This window comes from Schistocerca cancellata, chromosome 6 (assembly GCF_023864275.1).
Source record: "Schistocerca cancellata isolate TAMUIC-IGC-003103 chromosome 6, iqSchCanc2.1, whole genome shotgun sequence".
Taxonomy (NCBI): Eukaryota; Metazoa; Arthropoda; class Insecta; order Orthoptera; family Acrididae; genus Schistocerca; species Schistocerca cancellata.
Window position 1 is genome coordinate 175,464,847 of NC_064631.1, and position 21,577 is coordinate 175,486,423.

The 21,577-nt window shown below is 42.2% G+C and overlaps 1 protein-coding gene across 3 annotated transcripts in view; it reads right to left on the reverse strand.

Annotated features, from left to right (window-relative positions):
• LOC126190847 (putative phosphatidate phosphatase) overlaps positions 1-21,577 on the reverse strand; it is a 121,757-nt gene that overhangs the window by 95,637 nt on the left and 4,543 nt on the right. For all 3 annotated transcript variants that reach the window (XM_049931432.1, XM_049931434.1, XM_049931433.1), the window contains exon 2: positions 21,192-21,343. In XM_049931432.1, coding sequence (XP_049787389.1) covers positions 21,192-21,343 — 152 coding nt within the window. The remainder of the gene's footprint in view (positions 1-21,191; positions 21,344-21,577) is intronic.

Sequence of the window (21,577 nt, forward strand, 5' to 3'; positions counted from 1 at the left end):
GATCTCCGAAAGGTACCAGTTAGTTGAATGTAGTCAATTACAGTCATTGGAAAAGGAATGGACAAGGTACAGGGACACAGTACTAGAAGTGGCTAAAGAATGTCTTGGAACAGTAGTGTGTAAAAGTAGGATGAAGCAAACAGCTTGGTGGAATGATACAGTCAAGGCAGCCTGTAAAAGGAAAAAGAAGGCGTATCAAAATTGGCTACATACCAGAACCCAGGTAGACAGAGAAAGTTACGTTGAAGAAAGAAACAAAGCCAAACAGATAATTGCAGCATCCAAGAAGAAATCGTGGGAAGACTTTGGAAACAGGTTGGAGACTATGGGTCAAGCTGCTGGAAAACCATTCTGGAGTGTAATTAGCAGTCTTCGAAAGGGAGGTAAGAAGGAAATGACAAGTATTTTGGACAGGTCAGGAAAACTGCTGGTGAATCCTGTGGATGCCTTGGGCAGATGGAGGGAATATTTTGAAGAGTTGCTCAATGTAGGTGAAAATGCGATCAGTAATGTTTCAGGTTTCGAGGTAGAATGTGATAGGAATGATGATGGAAATAGGATCACATTTGAGGAAGTGGAAAAAATGGTCAATAGATTGCAGTGAAATAAATCGGCTGGGGTGGATGAAATTAAGTCGGAACTCATCAAATACAGTGGAATGTCAGGTCCTAAATGGCTACACAGGATAATTGAAATGGCCTGGGAGTCGGGACAGGTTCCATCAGACTGGACAAAAGCAATAATCACACCAATCTTTAAACATGGAAACAGAAAAGATTGTAACAACTACAGAGGTATCTCTTTAATCAGCGTTGTGGGTAAAATCTTCTCAGGTATTGTTGAAAGGAAAGTGCGAGTATTAGTTGAGGACCAATTGGATGAAAATCAGTGTGGGTTTAGGCCTCTTAGAGGTTGTCAGGACCAGATCTTTAGCTTACGGCAAATAATGGAGAAGTGTTATGAGTGGAACAGGGAATTGTATCTATGCTTTATAGATCTAGAAAAGGCATATGACCGGGTTCCTAGGAGGAAGTTATTGTCTGTTCTACAAGATAATGGAATAGGAGGCAAACTTTTGCAAGTAATTAAAGGTCTTTACATGGATAGTCAGGCAGCAGTTAGAGTTGACGGTAAATTGAGTTCATGGTTCAGAGTAGTTTCAGGGGTAAGACAAGGCTGCAACCTGTCTACACTGTTGTTCATATTATTTATGGATCATATGTTGAAAACAATAGACTGGCTGGGTGGGATTAAGATATGTGAACACAAAATAAGCAGTCTTGCATATGCGGATGACTTAGTTGTGATGGCAGATTCGATTGAAAGTTTGCAAAGTAATATTTCAGAGCTAGATCAGAAATGTAAGGACTATGGTATGAAGATTAGCATCTCCAAAACGAAAGTAATGTCATTGGGAAAGAAATATAAATGGATTGAGTGCCAAATAGGAGGAACAAAGTTAGAACAGGTGGACAGTTTCAAGTACTTAGGATGCATATTCTCACAGGATGGCAACATAGTGAAAGAACTGGAAGCGAGGTGTAGCAAAGCTAATGCAGTGAGCACTCAGCTACGATCTACTCTCTTCTGCAAGAAGGAAGTCAGTACCAAGACTAAGTTATCTGTGCACCGTTCAATCTTTCGACCAACTTTGTTGTATGGGAGCGAAAGCTGGGTGGATTCAGGTTACCTTATCGACAAGGTTGAGGTTACGGATATGAAAGTAGCTAGGATGATTGCAGGTACCAGTAGATGGGAGCAATGGCAGGAGGGTGTCCACAATGAGGAAATCAAAGAAAAACTGGGAATGAACTCTATAGATGTAGCAGTCAGGGCGAACAGGCTTAGATGGTGGGGTCATGTTACGTGCATGGGAGAAGCAAGGTTACCCAAGAGACTCATGGATTCAGCAGTAGAGGGTAGGAGGAGTCGGGGCAGACCGAGGAGAAGGTACCTGGATTCGGTTAAGAATGATTTTGAAGTAATAGGTTTAACATCAGAAGAGGCACCAATGTTAGCACTGAATAGGGGATCATGGAGGAACTGTATAAGGGGGGCTATGCTCCAGACTGAATGCTGAAAGGCATAATCAGTCTTAAATGATGATGATGATGATGATGCAAGTTGAAGTATATAAGCAGAAATATTTATTTCGAGAATTTAAGGAATCATGGCAAACCAGGGATAGCAACATGGCAAAACAGGGAGAGCAACATCTAAGTGCCAAGCAGTGTCTAACATATCTTGTTCAGCTTCAGAGTCAACAAATAACAGAACTGCTGTCAGCAGTTTCTTGCCTTATACAAGACAAGCAGTCCAGCAGCAAAAGGCACCAGAAGTTGAAGAAGGAATTCAGCTGCCGCTTCCAGCATTCCGACGGATTGATGAGAAGAAAGAAACATGGAAAGATCAAAATTGCAAGTTTAGATGAATTTTTTAAGAGTCAAATACAGATTGCTGCTGCGCAGTATAAATTTTTCTGTATACAATGCAGAGTGATCAATCGTATAAAGAATGGATTGGAGAATTGCAGGACATGACTAGAGACCATAAATTCAATTGTGTCTGTGGCACAACCCATCAGACAGTATTCATGATGCTAGTCTTCAGAATCTATCAGATCAGAGATTGAAGGCCAAAATTCTAAAGCATCGCAACCTTAGCCTCAGTGAAGTGCTTCAAGTTACTGATGAATGCGAAGTTCAAGATTATGCTGAGCAAGATTTCTGTCTACCAGTTATTACTCCACTTGAGACAAACAACCCGTGCCCCAACCACAGCCCTGACCCCAGCACTCATAAGTCAGCATTGCGTGAACAGGGTTGGACACACTACATACAGTGTTTTCCACACTGGCGAAACACTAATTACACTGCCCCAGCTCTGTGCAAAGCGAAGTCATGTGTGAAATGCTATGTCACACATGATAAAAAATACTGCTTCTTCAGACAAGCTGAATGCAATTTCTGTCATCGCATGAGGCATACAACACCACTCTGCCTGCAAACGACTAGAAAGGCCTCTTCTGTTTCATGCAGGAATAATGCAGAGCAGGAACGGATGGAAATCAATATCATTTCATCTTCAGATTTTGCACATCCCCCTGCTCAAAAATCAGGCAAGCGAAAATGCAGAAAACACACACACATATGTTTAATGTAAATACCACATATTTCAAAAAGGCTCTCCCAATCTCAAAATTCATTTAAGTGACCCAGTGCACAGGTGGAAACAGAGAACAGTTTTTCACAACATGGAATGGCAAATTTTATTCACTAAATACACCACAAACTGTGGATTACATTGCAAATGTGTAACCAGTCAGCACCTTTTCAACGAGGTACCGGAGCTTCTGTCACTATGCTTAATATAGATACCTACAAAAATACTGGCCAACCACCTTTGCAAACATCAAGTGTGCATCTCACTGCCTATAATGGCTATAGCACTTCAGCGATTGGAAGATGCCACTTACCTACAAAATACAAAAACACAACTAAGGAAGTTCATTTCACTGTAGTCTGCTCAAGCATGAGCCCAAATATTTTTGGCATGGATGGGTTTGACTCATTGGGTTTAGATATGCAGTACAATGTACGTACCATTGACACAAAAGTTTCACATGCAGCAATTCAACAACTCTGGAACAAGTGCCAACGTTTGTTCAACAGTATTCTAGAATGTGCAAAAGTTTTTCAAGCTCACATACACTGAAAGCTAAAGTGCAAACCAAATTTGCTGAGCACACGCTGAGCTTCATACATTACACAATGACGTGGCTACAGAAATTCAGAGACTGGAATCTGTTGGTGTCTTAAAACCTATTTCAGCAAGTCAGTGGGCGTCATCAATTGTGTCTGTGGCACAACTCATCAGACAGTATTCATGATGCTAGTCTTGCCAAATGGGAAAATTCATCTTGTGCAGATTTCAAATGCATGATAAATTCACATACAATCATTGATTCCTACCCACTTCCACGTACAGAGGAAATTTTGGATCACCTAGTGGGAGGAAAGTCAAAAATTGATCTTACAGAAACCTATCTTCAATTACCATTGGATAAAGAGATGAAGAAAATATTTGTTGTGAATACTCACGTTGTCTTGTTTGAATATAAACACGTACCTTTTGGAAGTGCTTCAGCACGTGTTGTTTCAAAAATTACTCAAACAACTAACATTCAAGGTGCCTTCTTGTTTTAATTGTTTTGACAACATAATCGTCTGCAGACAAACACTGGAACAACATCTTAAAAATGTGGTCTGTCTTCTTCAAGGCAGGCCTCAATTGTAACTTGCAGATTTTTGACAAGGATTGAGTACTAAGGACATGTCATTGATGCCAGTGGTGCTCATCCTTCGACGAAACATTTGCAAACAATTCAGCATTTGCCATCTTCTAATAGTTTATGAGAACTGCAAGCTGTTCTTGGAAAATTGACTTACTACATAAAATTCATTCCTAATGTGCCACAAATTGCTGGGCCTCTGATACATCTCAAATGTAAAAATGTTCCATTCCATTGGACCAAGAACTGTGACCAAGCTGTTCAAAGACTGAAAAATGCAATGCTTCGTCAACCTTGCCTTATGAACAACAATCTGCTCGATCCACTTGTGCTTGCAGTCCCATGGCATTGCTCCACGCCAGGAATTTTTCTTGTGGTCACATTCTGATACTCCATGGCAACACCCCCATATAGAAAGTGCTGGCCCCTTTTGGCACACATGTGGGTTGATTACCATCAATAGCTACAGCAAAAACTTCTTTCTTATTCCAATGCATTCAATGAATGCCACCAGCACTATCGTGGTGCTCACTTTTGAATTTCCTCTTGAAGGCTTGCCACAAACAATTGTTACTGGTAATGGATCACATTTTTCTTCCAAGTTCATACTATACTCTGCCCACTCCTGACGTTTCGCTGGTAGAATGTTTGCATGGGAGACACCATCGGACCTTGCTGCATTTGCTTCGTCCTTACCGCTCTGCTCCAGATTCAGACTTCACCAACAAGTTTCAGCTGAATATGAAGGGTTCAATATCAAGTATGTAACAAGCCACTTTTATGGGAATCTGGTGTTGTTCTCAGATCAGCTGGCAGAGCACAGTATATTATTTGCGGCAGTGCAGGCACATATCTGTGCCACCAAAATCAGCTATGACTCTGTGAATTCAGTGATCCTGCTGTAGATCAAAGTGTTTCAGATTTCTTCACTGCACAATGTCCAGCTGCTATGATGCAGCCACATATGTACACCACAATGCATTCTCCTATGTAGCTTATCAAGCGGGTTCCTTCACCTGCAGCCGGCTCACCTTTGGAAGTTTCCACCTGCCTGCCTGTGTCATCGTTGCTTTCAACCCCACATCTTGCCTCTCCCATGGACACCGATGTCATCACTGTCAGCTAGTTGCCAGCATGCTTTGCAGCACTCTACGTGCTCCTGTCTATGTTGTCAGATGAGTCCAGCACCTGGTGTTCCTGGTCAGTTTCCTTGGCACTCGCAAGATGCAATGTTGAGACGTTGGTTGGTCTGCTCTGTCCCCATCCAAGTAACCAGTTTCATCACTAACGAAGGGACAAGCCTCCCCTTGTACCTTCCAAGCTGGGTGGGAGGGATCAGGTATTAGCCGCTATCCAGTCAGCTGCACTTTCAAAACGCACACTGCCAGTCATGCTGCTGAGATTTCTATAAGGTGTACAACTTTGTTTCCATCATTTTTTCCCCAACATTTGAGGCTTTAATGAAACAAATTGGTTACACATGTATCATTCAAAGTATTTTCCATCGCTGGCCACTACTTTCTCCCCTCTTTTGGGCAGTATATAAATCCCATGTTGAAAAAATTGTTCATCCTTTGAAGCGATCCACGAATTGATTCAATTTGTGACTTCTTCATGAGATCAACACCTCATAGTACATGATGCCGAGCAGGTCCCACCAAATGTAGAGCATGATCTTGGAGCCGCTAATATTCGGTTTGACTGTCGACATGGAAGCATGGCCAGGATATCCCCATGATTTTTAGCATTTAAGGTTATCGAAATGAACCAATTTTTCGTCCTTGGTCAGAATGCGATGCAGAAATTCCTTCCGTTTTTGCCTCTGAAGCAACTGTTCACAAATACACAAACGCCGTTCAACGTCTCTCAGTTTCAGCTCACACGGGACCCAAATTACTTCTTTCTGAATCATGCCCATAGCCTTGAGACGTTTTGAAATGGCTTGCTGTGTCACTCCCACTAATCGTGCCTATTCTTCTCAAGTTTGTCGCAAGTCTTCATTCGGCAATGTATCCAATTCTCATCTTCGAAAACATTCTCTCTTCCAACACTATGCCGGTCTACGACTTTCAAATCACTGTTCTTGAAGCGTTGAAACCACTCACGACACGTTCTTTCACTAGTAGCGCCCTTACCGTATGTACTTGAGAGCATTCAATGAGACTCAGCCAATGTTTTCTTCATATTGAAACAAAACTGTAACACTTCCCGCAAATGATGAGAATTAGGCTCGTAAACTGATATTTTCAATCAAGAATAACTTTATGATGCAGACACAAATCGACTAATGTTTGAATGAGGTTATGGTGATCGAGGTCCAAGCTAACTGCCTGACATCTGCGATCTGTTTCTTTCGACCGCTACTTACCGCTGTCGCCACCTATCGGCAAACAGCGGAAGCAAAGTTGTACACCTTGTACAGCCACCACCGCAGCACGAGGGTGCTGCCACGAATGATTACACCACTGCCAATGACATGAAAGCATCCCCTATACAGAACTCCAGCAGTGGGTGTACTTTAGTTCAATCATTCAAACACTGAGCCCATTTTGTGTGTTTTGTCAGTTGAATAACATTTACAGACCTTGATAGTGGCCAGGACTCAACATCTTCTGAATAGACATTGTATTGAAAACTGACAGCTTTATACATCTTTTGTATCTGTATATAGTTCTGCATTCAAACTGCCATTAGCGACACAAGCTGCAACAACAGCGACAAAGTTACCAATTATTTTTACTATTTCATATTAGATATAGAGTAAATTAATATCTGAAATCTCTGTTTGTGTACAGCACCTGTTCCTAGCTGCTGTATCCACTAAGGAACCGCACAGCATGCAAGGAAATTACGATACGAACAACAATCAACAAGGGTCAAAACTCAACCACATCAGACACTACAGGTCTACAATCGGTTCACAGTAAAAAATTTAAGACTTACTTTAATCAGTTAATAAGCTAAAATGGAGAAAACATGTTAACTAATGGAGACTTTCAGTTTGGAATGGACTCAAAAGTCCGTTAACATTTGAAAATGCACTAATTCGTGGAGTAATGTAGGTTGAGAGGTAGAAATTGACACACATGCCTGAAATGACATGAAGTTTTATTGAAACTAAAAACGAACACAAAAACTGGCCAACACATGGTGCTGGACAGCAACACATCAGTCACACCGCATCGGAGTCATGTATAAAATGAGCTGCAGTGAAAGGGGGAGTCAGAAGTGCCAGCAATTACAGCATGTTGACTTTACCAGAAAAGGCACCATTGGTGAAGCTTTACAATCAGAATGGAGAATTCGCTACTGCAGCTTTACGATCCTATATTCATAAGAAGTGTATTCCAATGGGTAAATGTCCTGTGACAAGTACCACTGTGAAGAAAATGTTCATGAAGTTCGACACCAATAGTTATTTAGGCAGCTCCATAGTGCACAACCAGTCAAAGTGTTACTGCTGCTCAGACAGTTCAGGAAGAAATGGAGACCTTAATGGGTTCATGTCCTCCTGGTGAAGTCAGTATTCATGAAAGCCAAATGTTGCACCAACATTCCATGCAGTACTGTTTGGATAGCACTAATGTGTACCCTCCAATGCTATCCATATACAATTGAGTGTCATCATGAACTGTTAGCCATCGATTATGTGATGCAGAGAGCATTTGCGGTGTGGGCATTTCAAAAAATGGGGGAAAAAGACGACTGGTTGTCCAGTGTGTTGTGGACCAACGAAACCCATTTTACACTCCCAGGGTCTGTGTGTACTCACAACTGCAGGATTTGGGCTACCAAAAATCCTAGAACTGTCATGGAAACCCTACTGTGTAATGAGAAAGTCGCAGTGTGGTATGGGTTTACCATATCAATCAAGATCAGACCCTTTTTCTTCAAGAAAATGTGGGGTGCTGCTTTTCAAACTGTCAGAGTGACGGGTGTGAGGTATGCCCCGATATATTACAGAACTGCATCATCCCTAGCCTAGCTGATAAACATCTGCTGGAAGGTATGACTTTTATGAAGGACAGCGCTCCACTCCATATTGCTATGTGTGTGAAAGATCTCTTGCATGCATTTTTTAGTTAGGATCATGTGTTGAGGTGCCACTTCCATCATGCTTGGATGCTTGGCCTTCCAGGTCCTCAGACTTCAATTCATGTCATTTTTGGTTGTGGGTTTACCTGAAGTCACAAGTCTACCATTATTATCCGACCTCATGAGGGATGCTAAAAGACAAAACCATGTATCAGCTTTTTCTCACCACACCTACTGATATGCTGTACAGTGCTGTTCACAACATTTTTCCTCAACTATAGGTATTGCCAATGAAGGACAGCCAACATGATGAGCAATTAAAGAACATGGCCCTCTCTAAAAATCAACTGTTATGCTAATTTTTCCTTTTGTATCATACGAAGCTCCATTTGTTGGTCATTTTGTGCACTTTTTTTGGTTTCAATAAAACTTCATGTCATTTCAAGCACATTTGTATATTTTTACCTCTCTACTTACATAATTTTGTGGAGTATTGAATTTTCAAATGCTATTGGACTTTTGGGTCATCCTGAATATGAATTGAACTGTATAATCTTGAAGACAAACAATATAGCTTATTTTGCATATGTTTATTCCACGTTGTTTATTCAGAAAATGTGAGTAGCGCAAATTAGATTACTAAATCTTGCAGACATCTCTTCAAAGATCTTGATATTCTTGCAATCACTTCGTAGTAAATTTACTCCTTAACAGTATTTGTTGCTTGGATAAAAATCATTTGCAGTTGAATGGTGACTTACACAATCACAATACAACAGACATATTGTTGTGACTCACCGATCTTTCAAAGTGCTGCCGCGCAATACGCGCGTCCTCTACATGTGGCGCTGTCTGCCAGCCATGCAGCAGCAGCGCCACCCAAGCGGCCAGCCAGCCAGCGGCCGCTAGACTTGGACTCAGTTATGATTTGACTGTTAAAGTGACACACGTCTTACTCTGTTTACTTGATCTGTGACTTTCATATATTGCATCTTCCTTGGAATATATTTGTTCAACTTGAAGTTATTACAATTGGCGACGAGGATGGGATTTTTTTTTCCATTGTTGACCCACATGTTTCCATGGCTACTTTAGAGCAACTATTGCAGGGTCTCATAGAACAGCAAATGCTTCTCACAAATGCGATTCATGATTTCGTCGCGGCATCAAATGTGGGGCATCTCTCGTCGTTGTCTCTACCTCCTATTCCTCCTTACGATGAGACGGCGGAAGACTGGTCTGATTACGAAAAATGTCTTCGACAGCACTTCTTGGCTTTTCATGTCGCAGACGAACAAACATGTAAGTCTCTGTTCCTTTCATGGATTTCACCTCAAATGTATCGGTTGCTGTCACAATTGGCTCCTTTGAAAGATCCTGCGTCTTTGTCCTTTGCTGAAATGTGCTCACTTCTGTCCGTCTATTTTCAAAAGCAAATGCATGTGGTAGCCTCTCGTGTTGCCTTTTATCGTTGTCAAAAACAACCGAATCAATCCTATCGCGCTTGGGCTGCTAAACTTCACGGCCTCAGTAGAAAGTGTCAATTTGTTACTGAAGTTCACAAAGAATCCTACGCCGATTCCATGGTATGGTATGCTATTATCCGATTGGCGCCCGACAAAGAAGTTAGGCAACATGCCCTTCAGTTGGCAAATCCAACTCCAGATGAAGTCCTATCCATCGCTCAGTCTTTTGAAATTTCTCGCACCACTGGAGCGCAAATAGAGGCATGGGGCAACGTCAGGGAAATACAACCTCTGTGCGATGTTGACGAAGCGTGTGTCGTGTCCCTGCTGGCCAACGTGGCCGCAGTACACTCCCAAGCGCAGCCTCGGCCTAACCGTAAACAAACCTCTAAGAAACTGCAGCAAAACCCACGGCAACTTTCTTCATGTCAGCGGTGTTTTACGAAACATTCACAAGAAGATTGTCCACAACGGTGGGCCGTGTGTCACAAATGCAAAAAAAAAAAGTCATGTGTCATCTGTTTGCAAATCTGACCGCATACATGATGTTCATGAACATGACGCTGGTTCTGATTCTGTGTTGTCTGTCAATTGTACGTCTTCCCTTTCAGGGAAGTTATTCCTCACTGTCCAAATACTTGGTCGAGATGTTCATATGCAGGTGGATACTGGTTCTGCTGCCACTATCATCAATTCTCAGACGTATCTTCAGTTGGGTTCTCCAATCCTGTCACCTGTCACTAGGCAATTATGGACTTACAATAAACAGAAGATTTCTCTCTTGGGACAATTTGATGCTGAGGTATCTTACAAATCTGTCGTCCGCACTGTTCCCATATTTGTGGTCGACCATAGTAACGCGGAGAATCTTTTTGGTTTCGATGCCTTTCACGTTTTTGGGTTCTCCATAGATGACTCTGTCAATATCGTCTCTGATGCTATTCCTTATGCTTAATTGGATTCCTTGTCGACGACATTTTCATCCCTTTTTTCTCCTGGGTTAGGCTGTGCAAACGACTTTGAAGCTCATATCACGCTCAAACCCACTGCTCGGCCTAAGTTTTTTTGGGCTCAGCTCATTCCTGTGGCCCTTCGTGATCAGCTCAAATGGAAGCTGGATCGTCTCACTGCTTCAGGGCTCTTGCTTCCTGTCATTTCCAGTGAGTGGTCGTCTCCTGTCTTAGTCGTTGCTAAGCCAAATGGTGATATTCGTCTCTGTGGCGATTTCAAAGCCACTGTAAATGCTCAATGCCTTACCGACACTTACCCTATGCCTCGACATGAAGAATTGTTCACTAAACTTGCTGGAGGCCAGTATTTTTCTAAACTTGACCTGTCAGAAGCTTATCATCAACTTCCTCTCGACGCTGCTTCCCGGCAGTTTCTGGTCCTTAACAAGCCTTTCGGTCTCTATCAATACCAACGATTGCCATTATGGGTTGCCAGCGCCCCTGCTCTCTTTCAGCGATTCTTGGAACAATTATTGCTCACTGTCCCTGGGTGTATAAATTACCAGGACGACATTGTTGTCACTGGCTCCACCACTGATGAACATCTTCAAAATATCCACACACTTTTTCATGTCTTACAGGCTGCCGGTCTTAAGTGTAATCTTCAGAAATCAAGATTTTTTTCAGGCATCTATCACGTACTTGGGGGTTTTTCAACTCTCTCGGGATGGTATTCGTCTGCTTCAGCAAACTGTCGCTGTGATCGATGCCCTTCCTCGCTCTACAACTGTTAAGGAACTGCAGGCCTTCTTTGAGAAAATAGCATACTATCACAAGTTTTTACTGTCTGCTGCTTCGGTGGCTCAGCCGTTGCATCGCCTGTAGCATAAAAAAGTGCCTTTTCACTGGTCCGCGTCATGTGATGCGGCTTTCCAAAAATTGAAGACTATGCTGAAACAAGCCCATGCCTGGCTACTTATCGACCTGGCCAACATCTTGTTCTTGCCACAGACGCCTCTAAATACAGGGTCGGTGCAGTCCTTGTGCACCGTTTTTCTGACGATTCTGAACAACCCATTGCTTATGCCTCCAAAACGCTCACGGATGCCCAACGAAAGTAATCTGAAATTGAAAAAGAAGCTTTGGCCATTATTTATGCTCTTCATAAGTTTGGCCTTTTTCTCTATGGATCCAAATTTCATCTTGTTATGGATCACAAACCACTTGTTTCCTTGTTTCATCCATCAACGTCACTTCCCAACAAGGCTGCACACCGCCTCCAGCGTTGGGCTCTTTAGTTGTCTTGTTTCAATTATGAGATTCATTTCCGGCCGACAGCTCAACATGTGAATGCTGATTCACTGTTTCGCCTTCCCATGGATCCTGATTTGGCATTCGATAGGGATGAACTTCTGTGTTTCCACCTGGATGTTGCCAAGCAGCGGGTTGTGGACGGGTTCCTCATCACCAGGGACCGGCTGGCGGCTGCTATGGGTTCTGACCCTACCCTCTCCAGGGTTTTATGCTGTATTCAGAAGGGTTGGCCAGATCGCCTGTCCGCTAAGACTTCTGATCCGTTGCGGAACTACTACGCTTTGCGCTACCGCCTTACTGCTGGGGACGGTGTTACCCTCCCCTCCACTGACAATGCTTCGCCACGTGTTGTGGTACCTGCGTCTTTGCGTGCTTCGGTCTTGCGTCTCCTTCACCAAGGGCACTGGGGTGTGTCTCACACAAAATCTCTGGCGCGCCGTCATGTGTACTGGCCTGGCATCAACTCTGAAATAGCACACATGGTCGCTACCTGCGGCCCTTGTGCGTCACAGGCCGCTGCCCCGAAGTCATCTTTGTCACCGTGGCCTTCGCCTGAGAAGCCCTGGGAGCGCATTCATGCTGACTTTGCAGGACCCTTTTTAGGTACTTATTGGCGCCTCGTAATTGACGCCTACTCTAACTTTCCTTTCATTGTCCGTTGCATGTCGCCTACCACCGCGGCAACCACCAGTGTTCTCGCCCGCATTTTTTCTTTGGAAGGCCTCCCCTCTACTCTTGTTACTGATAATGGTCTGCAATTTGCCTCTTCCGAATTTGCGGATTTTTGTGCTCGTCACAGCGTTATGTCACGGCCCCGCTGTTCCATCCACAATCCAACGGCGAGGCTGAAAGACTGGTCCGCACATTTGAGGCTCAGATGCGGAAACTTCTCACTTCTTCTTCTGCTGCTGATGATGCGCTTCTCCAGTTTCTGGCGTCTTACCGTTTCACCCCCATGGGCGACCACAGCCCGGCTGAGCTCTTACATGGCCGGACAGCCCCGCACACTACTTCATCTTCTGCGGCCTTCCACCTCACGGCCGCGGGTGCCTTCACTTGGCCGGTTCACCGACGACGACCTCCTCTGGGTACGGGGATATGGCAGGCGGCCAAAATGGAGCCCGGGCCGCATCTTAAGACACCGTGGCAAACGCCTGTATGAAATCCAGACGGACACGGGTGTTGCAGTGCGTCATTCGGACCAACTTTGGCCTCGTGTGCCAGCAACGCCTGTTCCGAATGCCGCTACACCACCTTTGGCTCTACCTGACGCTCGGGATCTTGGCATCTCTCAATACTCACAACGCAGCCCTCTCACCGTCATTGCGATGCCAGCACAAGAACGGACGCCACCAGGAGACGTGCCCATGCAGGAACCGGATGACCGTCCTCTGTCAGAGCAAATCTACTCACCTCCTCCTCCAATGGATGCCGACACATTGCCCATGTCTCCTGTCATATCAACTGGACTTGCCGCAACAGGCATATTGGTGCACGGGGTCCCAGCAGATTTGACCCCTACGTCTCCTGTCATCTCGACCCGTTATCATCGGGGACACTTCCGTCCGTACAGGAAGCCTCCTCCTTGAGACTTAACGGCCAGTCAGACAACACCTATGGACGTTAGCAATCTACAGGCCACCTCCATCAAGACCAGTGCAAAAAAATTCAAAGGAGGAAAAGTGTTGTGACTCGCCGATCATTCAAAGTGCTGCCGCGCAATTACGTGCGTCCTCTACATGCGGCGCTGTCTGCCAGCCATGCAGCAGCCGCGCCACCTAAGCGGCCAGCCAGCCAGCGGCCGCTAGACTTGGACTCAGTGCTCATTTGAATGTTACCGTGTTCACATGTCTTGCTTTGTCAACTTGCTCAGTGACTTATATGTGTTGTGTCGTTCTGAAATATATGTGTTCAACTTGACGTTAAAACACAAACACACCACTAAATAAATACTACTGACTATGCATGGCATTCTACATTTTATATCATTCTGTCAAGTTGCATCCTGTGTGACAGCAAAACAATGGCCTGAACTGAACAGTTAACACAATGTATAACTGATGTGAGGTATAAAGTTTTCTGCAGTTCAGCGAGGACAACACAAACACATTTTAATTTAAGTAGGCTATGTAGAAGTTATGTTTAACAAAACTAAATGGTACACATATTTTTACTTTTGATCTGTGTTAAACACACAGAAAGAACTTATATGTTTGAGGATATATAATGTGACACATGAATTTGGAGGATACCTCTATTGAGGTACTATACAAAGAATATACCCCTAGAGTAATGTACTTTGTCTGCTTCAGGGGAATAATATATGGAAAAAAGAGTGACACTAGTTGGGGCAAGACAATTACTATAGGGCAGCCTAAATAAAACTGTCCTGAGACAGACAGTTTGTGGTAACAGTCTGACAACATTTAACATCAACAATGGTGATTTATGATCTGTTCTGTTCATTAACTTCATCAGTGAATTTTGTATCAGCCTCAAGTATTTTGTAGTGCAGTTTTGTTTTGGCAAGTTAGTATCACTTCACATTTTTTGGGGAACAATAGAACCTGACAAAAATATTATTAGTCATTCATTAGGCAGCACTGAATAGGAAGGGCACACTGTGACAAAATGTTAACAGCTTTCTTTGTAAATTATGTTTTGATCAAACTTAAACTTTCTTGTGTGAGTCTTACAAGTCACTAAAGACCCATAATTTTGAACATTCAGAAGTATTATTGTGCACAGCAAAGTATCCCTGAAAGTTAATATTCAAGCCATACTAAATTTGTTAATAGTTTGTGACCAATAAGAATAAACAGTATATTATTGCATGGATCAGGATGTTAGTAATTGCAATCAAGATCCAATGTAAATTCTCTTAAGAAAAGTCCATTAATACAAAGCAATGTCTTTATAAATCCATTGAAGTAAACTCTCCATTTAAGATTGCATTAAATTAATGGGTACAAAGGATGAAAGTCCATGAACTTACCAAAAAACTTTTTGCTGTTCTTAACCAGTTGTAGTGAAAAATAGAATTACAACAAAAAATGTGTGCATCATGAACTAATATGATGTTGCTTACTGTCTCATGACTTGGAACAAAATCTTTTCTTTGAATATTGCAACAACATGCTCTTCCTGCACATGTAATCCCAACTTATCCTAAAAGCAGCCGTCATCCTTGGGGCACTTAACTTTACCTCTCACATTTCACTATACTTTATGCACACTGCTGAAGCATGCATACAAACTTTGACACTGCACAGTATACATACACGATCAAATCTGTCATTACAATTTACCACTTTAAATGGCTTCTACAGATTCTCTATGGCTATTGACTAATGGCATAGAGAATTTTGTTGGGGGAAAGAATTTTATGCCCATGATATATTCTATACCATATATACTATACCATATCTGGCCATTAATGATTGGACTATGGTCTCTTGTTTATAGCTTAGTTATTTGTATGTAGTAGCAGTCTTTCTTTCTTAAATAAAAAATGTTGGGAATACAAATTGCCAGCCGAGCTGCGGCCGCTAGACTGGGACTCAGTGCTCATTCAAATGCTAACGTGTACACATGTCTTGCTTGTCAACTGACTCTGTGACTTATATGTGTTGTGTCGTTCTGAAATATATGTGTTAAACTTGACGTTATAACAGATAAGTTGTTGAAGTAGTTTACATTATCCTCTTTATAACTTCTACATGCGGTTCTGAAAGACATGTTGTTAATAATACTGCCTTTTACTTTTATGCTTAATATTTGAGCAATATGGTCACTAAAACCTGCATTGAAATTTTTAGTGAAGTGTTGTGTAAACTCTTCTTGAGTAGAAACTGATCTGGAGCTGTTTGACAAGTTTCTGTTACTCAGGTAGTGGCTTTTATTTCAACTTTTTAAATTATAGCATGTTGCAAGCTTCAAAAGTGTCTCCCTATTTCCATTATTTGTGAGGAAATCAATATTGAAGTCACCATAGATTATCAACTCACAATCCATTTTATTTAGCTACTTTATTTAGCAATGACTACATAAAAAAGTTCAAAGTTTCCAGATGGTGACTGGTAAACTGTAGCAATAACCAGGTTGAACTGAGTAATTTTTATAGCTGCAGTTTCATAATCCTTTTCGACATTTGTTCAAGTTAAGTCAGGTAGGGTAATAAAATCTACATTTTCCTTTTTGTAGATTGCTAACCCACACTGCTTGCTGTTTTTCCTGCAGCAGTAAGCAGACAAAATGAATTTGTTTATTTTCGTATTCTGGATTAATTCTGTGTTAAGCCCGTGCTCAGAAATGCATAACACTGAGATATCTTTAAGTTCATCTGTTAACAGTACGTTAATGTCGTTGATCTTATTACAGGGATTGCTCACTATGGTGATAGATCGGGCGTATTCACTTTATCTCTAATACCTCTTATATTTTGAAGAAATATGCTAATTCCCTCATTACTTGGATACCTGACCTCCTCTGCAGGCGATTCCTTAGTTAGAGATACTTCCTGTAAACAGGTGTACCTATCAGCTAGCTCCAATCTAAGAAAGTTTGTGCTCTAACATCAACTTCTACAGGAATTCTGCCATGAGTGATCCCACCACCACCACCCACTACACTGTCACCTATAAGCTTTACCAGTCTCACCTTCCCATATCTACTGAGGTGCAAGCCAAACCTAGTGAAACCTGATCTACTGATATACTAAACTGACACCACTGCAATGTGACCCATGCCCTTTGCCATCTGTGCCTTCTCCAGCCCCATGTTAACATGCCTAACAGTCGCATTAAGATGATGGCGATCATGATGTTGAAACAGTCACATGAAATGCACATTAGTGCCACCAGTTTGAGTAGCTATCTTTACCAGGTCACCATCTACATCATATTCCCCATCTCACAATCACTATCTGATCCTCTTTCGTAAAATTCTTACTTAACTCCCCTGAGCCAACCTTGCACTTGGCTTCACAATGTTGGTGACCTGGTACTCACTCCCCAACACTTTCTGCAACTGCAGGCCGACCGTGTGAACTATCTAGTAGCAGAACCTCCTTCTTTCTGTAAGACTTAGCCTCCAAGCTGCTGAGGACAGCTGCATATTTCCTACACCTACATCTGCAGCGACAACTGTGACAGTTGGTCTAATCTATTGCATATAGGCAAAGTACAACTGTCTCAATACCTCCTCCTTCTAGCTGCCTTCTTGTCAACTGCCAGTTCCCATTCACCAGCACCCTTCACCCTCCTGAACCTGTCTAGTTCCTCCTTTGCATATTGTAACTGCACCTGAATGGCACAAATCTTACACTTCTGCTCACCTATCAACTTATTTCTATTACAACTTATTTCTACTACAGATTCTGCACTGCCAGGAGAGGATCTCAGTAGAACGCCCACTGGCTTCCCCACTGCATCACCTCCCCCCTCCCCCCCCCCCAATGAAAATACTTTGAACAAATCCCACACCTTAACCCACTACTCACAAACCTACAGCAAAGCCCACAGTTTTCACTCATGGTAAAATTTAAGTTACTGAAAAAAAACTAAACGTCTACATTACCTAAGTTCAATTACACAGTGGAACTATTTATAGAACTAACAATTGTGGTCTCAAAACTCTCTCTCTACTAAGAAAGCAACAACTTTTATTAATACTACTAAACCACAACTAATACCAATAACAACAAAACTTCACACAATTTATTAGCTAAAACCAAAAATTAAAGTGCCCACTGGAACACTCAATGACGTTAAAACAGTGAATGATAACTTCATTGAAATATTTCACTAGAAACAATAAGAAATGTCAGCTGAAAACCAGCGCACAAAATTTACTAAACGACTTCAACACACAGAAAATTCTAACAAACACAGTGACCAAACATTTCCAAAAGTATATAAAAGATCTTCTTGATCTCCCCATATGGGATGTAGTCTTTTCTTCAAGGCAGACCCTGCAGTCCCTCCTTCAGACAGGGTGATCCCAGAACACTTTACACACTTCAGAGGAGGAGCAACCAACTCCATTGTGGGCAGCATTACCACATTTGTCACAAGTGGCTTCACCCTTACATCCTAAGGTGGGGTGCCCGAAGTGCTGGCATTCAAAAGAATCCATCGGGTTGGGGACATAGGGCCACCACTTAGGCAAAGAAAACCTGTCTTTATATGCCTTGAGAGGTCCATGCTATTGAGGATAAGGGTGAAGGAGTCAGATTTTAGTAGAGCACCGTTCACCCTTTTCAACATATTCTGAACGTCAACGATCCATTTCAGTTACTTCTTGGAATAACGACCAGATCTCTACGTGATCAACACCTTTGCTGTAGTTCACGGTGTTGTGGAGCTTCATTTCTATGGCATACTCCCAAAGGCATTTAGCCTTCCAGAGTCTTGGGAACTAGCAGTTTCAACTAACGGTCTTCCTTTGCACAATCACTTCACTCATTTTAATGTACAGGCAATCCCCTCAAAACCTTTTCGAATCTAAGGAGGTGAATCCTTCTCAAAGATGTCCTTTTTCCGTTTCATAATCAAAAACACATCTGAACAGCAGCATGCATTCTGTTGCTATCCTATGAAGAACTCTGTGTAATTCCTGAGTCTTGAGGACTGTCTGCATGAGCCCTCTTCAGTGACAGGATATTTTTTATCTACCAGCATTCCACTGGGAGGAAAACAAGAGCATTTCAAGGATTCTATCTCAGTCCCACAAGCAGGTAGGGAAATAAAAGACCACCTAGGCAGAGCCCCGAAAGCCTAGGTAAACCTTATACAACTGAGGTGCAGCAGGTTTCCCAGAGGTTACCCATTAACAACTTTTCCAAGTCAACAGCCATGCATCTCACCGGCGTGTAGCACACCTCGAGATTCAGTTGTGTTTTTTTTTTTTTTTTTTTTTTTTTTTTTTTTTTTTTTTTTTTTTTTTTTTTTTTTTTTTAAAAAAATAGAGGGTTTTACCAGCCCCACGATCGAGGTGGTAAAGCCATGTTCCCCGTTCCCTATAACACACAATGTTCCACTGCCGCACCATACAGTGGTTGCTGAGAGCTTAGTGTGACAGAGGACTGGTCGTGCTCACCAGTCCAGAGGTCATGAACCCTGGGGATGCCAAGCCCATAGCCAACAAATGAATGCTGGACCCCTGAGGGGTCTGGGTTATTATGTTCCCACTTAATAAGATTACAATTTGCCCTGTTATAGCTTCTATGGTATCCACACTCTTGTGGAAAAACAACACATAGGAATAAAAATTTAGAAGCCTGTCATGTTGTAATCACCTACAGTCATGTTTATAACTCTTCCACCAAGATACATTACTGCTGAAAAAAGTCACATCTCTGTTTGTTTTAGCACTTGTCCTATTACAGAATGTTGGCAGCCGCCCTGGAATATGTATTACAAATATTTGCAATTCTGCAATCAAATACTCCAGTATTATAATTGCCTCATTCTGTGTGTTGCTGTTCCACAAGGAAGACTTGGCACTTGCTCCCACATTGGTTATTACACTGCTGGGCATTAGTAGTCCAATACCAGGACATGTAGAGAATAATAAAATTTTACTTACTGCACGTACACAGTGCCAGAGTTCATCAAACATAGTGGCTGGTAAGTCCTCACAACAAGTGGGTTCCTCTCATCCTGGGGTCTGGGAGATTTGTCCTTTTTATATAAAAAAATAAATAAATAAAAAAAATTCTACGTGGGTTCCTCTCATCCTGGGGTCCGGGAGATTTGCCCTTTTTTAAATATTTTGTTGTTGTTGTTGTGGTCTTCAGTCCTGAGACTGGTTTGATGCAGCTCTCCATGCTACAGAAAAGCTGCATGCCCTCGGGAAAAATTACAGCTGTAGTTTCCCCTTGCTTTCAGCCGTTCGCAGTACCAGAACAGCAAGGCCATTTTGGTTAGTGTTACAAGGCCAGATCAGTCAATCATCCAGACTGTTGCCCCTCTTCAGGAACCACACGTTTGTCTGGCCTCTCAACAGATACCCCTCCGTTGTGGTTGCACCTACGGTATGTCTATCTGTATCGTTGAGGCACGCAAGCCTCCCCACCAACAGCAAGATCCACAGTTCATGGGGGGTGGGGGTAAATAAATAAATTAAAAAATAAAACCTTCTGCAATCTGTGCCTCTCCTCACCGAGAAAGAACCAATTAATTCTAAAATTAAGGCTAATGTATGTATTTTTATATGTATATATTGCCAGTACTGACATTTCTCATGAAGCTAAGTCTTGGTCAGAAACTCTGTTTCACAGTTTTATAAAACATTCAATATGGAACTCATGGAAAGACATTACATCAAAATAATAGAAGGTATCTCTTGGCATTATCTTCAGAATCACTGGACTCAAAGCCGGAATTACATGAGTATTTTACTGAAGATTGACTAGATCATACCGCTACTTGTAAGGCTGTTTTCTCTAATCTGTCCTCCTCCTTAGCCGAGGGGTTAGTGCATTACTGTCAGGGAGTTTTCCTTTGTTTAAGGGCTGGATCAGGGCACACCCAGCCTATTGTTGGCAACTGAGGAGCTGTTTCAGCGAGAAGTAGTGGTTCCAAAGTCTGGAAAGCTGACAATGGCCAGGAGAGTGGTGTGCTGACCCCATGCTCCTCCAGACTGCATCTGCATGATGCCTCATGCCATACGCTCACACAGTAGCCAGTCGACATCACATGATCTTTGGGAGCTGATTACGGAGTTTACTTTTTAGTTCTTCTCTAACATCAGATTTTTCTAGATTTTGGCTAACCCCGTACCCCACCACAAATGAATATCAGTGAGGGAGAACATGGTTGAACTAAAAAGAAAATTTTCCAAAATTTTTTCCAGTTAAGCCTTCTTGGCATGTTGGGAAAGCTATTTCTATGTAGAAATCACTTACTTCACACATATTCATGACACAATGGCAAAACCTAATTTTTCTTAAGGTTCAATTATTTCCCAACACAACTCAAGTTTGAAATGTTACATAACTCACTTATTATCAATGACAACAGATTGTTCTTGGAAGGTGAGAAAAATAAAACTATTATACTTTGAATTCATTAAAAGGTACAAAATTAGGAAATAATTCTAGAAATAATGTAAAGCAAAACAAAGCACACTTACCGAAGTAATAGGCAAAAACATTCCCACCAAGTATAGCATTGGACTAGTAACGGTTGATGGCTTAAATGGATATTTGAGAGACTCATCGTCACAGTAGAAGCCCCTCTCGAAGGGCTTTCCAAAATAGTAGAACAGAAGAATTGGGAAACCAACTACAAAAAGACAACACATTAATATTTCCAATGTTCTATCACCACGGGGATTATAAAATGTGAAAATAAGATTAAACAGTGGATAACACAGGGCTCTGCAATAACCAGCACAGCAATAATTGACAAAAATATTTAGAAATAAACTTACAGTACTATCAAAACTCCAATGGTGGCTCTAAAATGACACTGCCTGACAGAAAAAGTGAAGCACCCACAAGACACAGCAGATGTCTA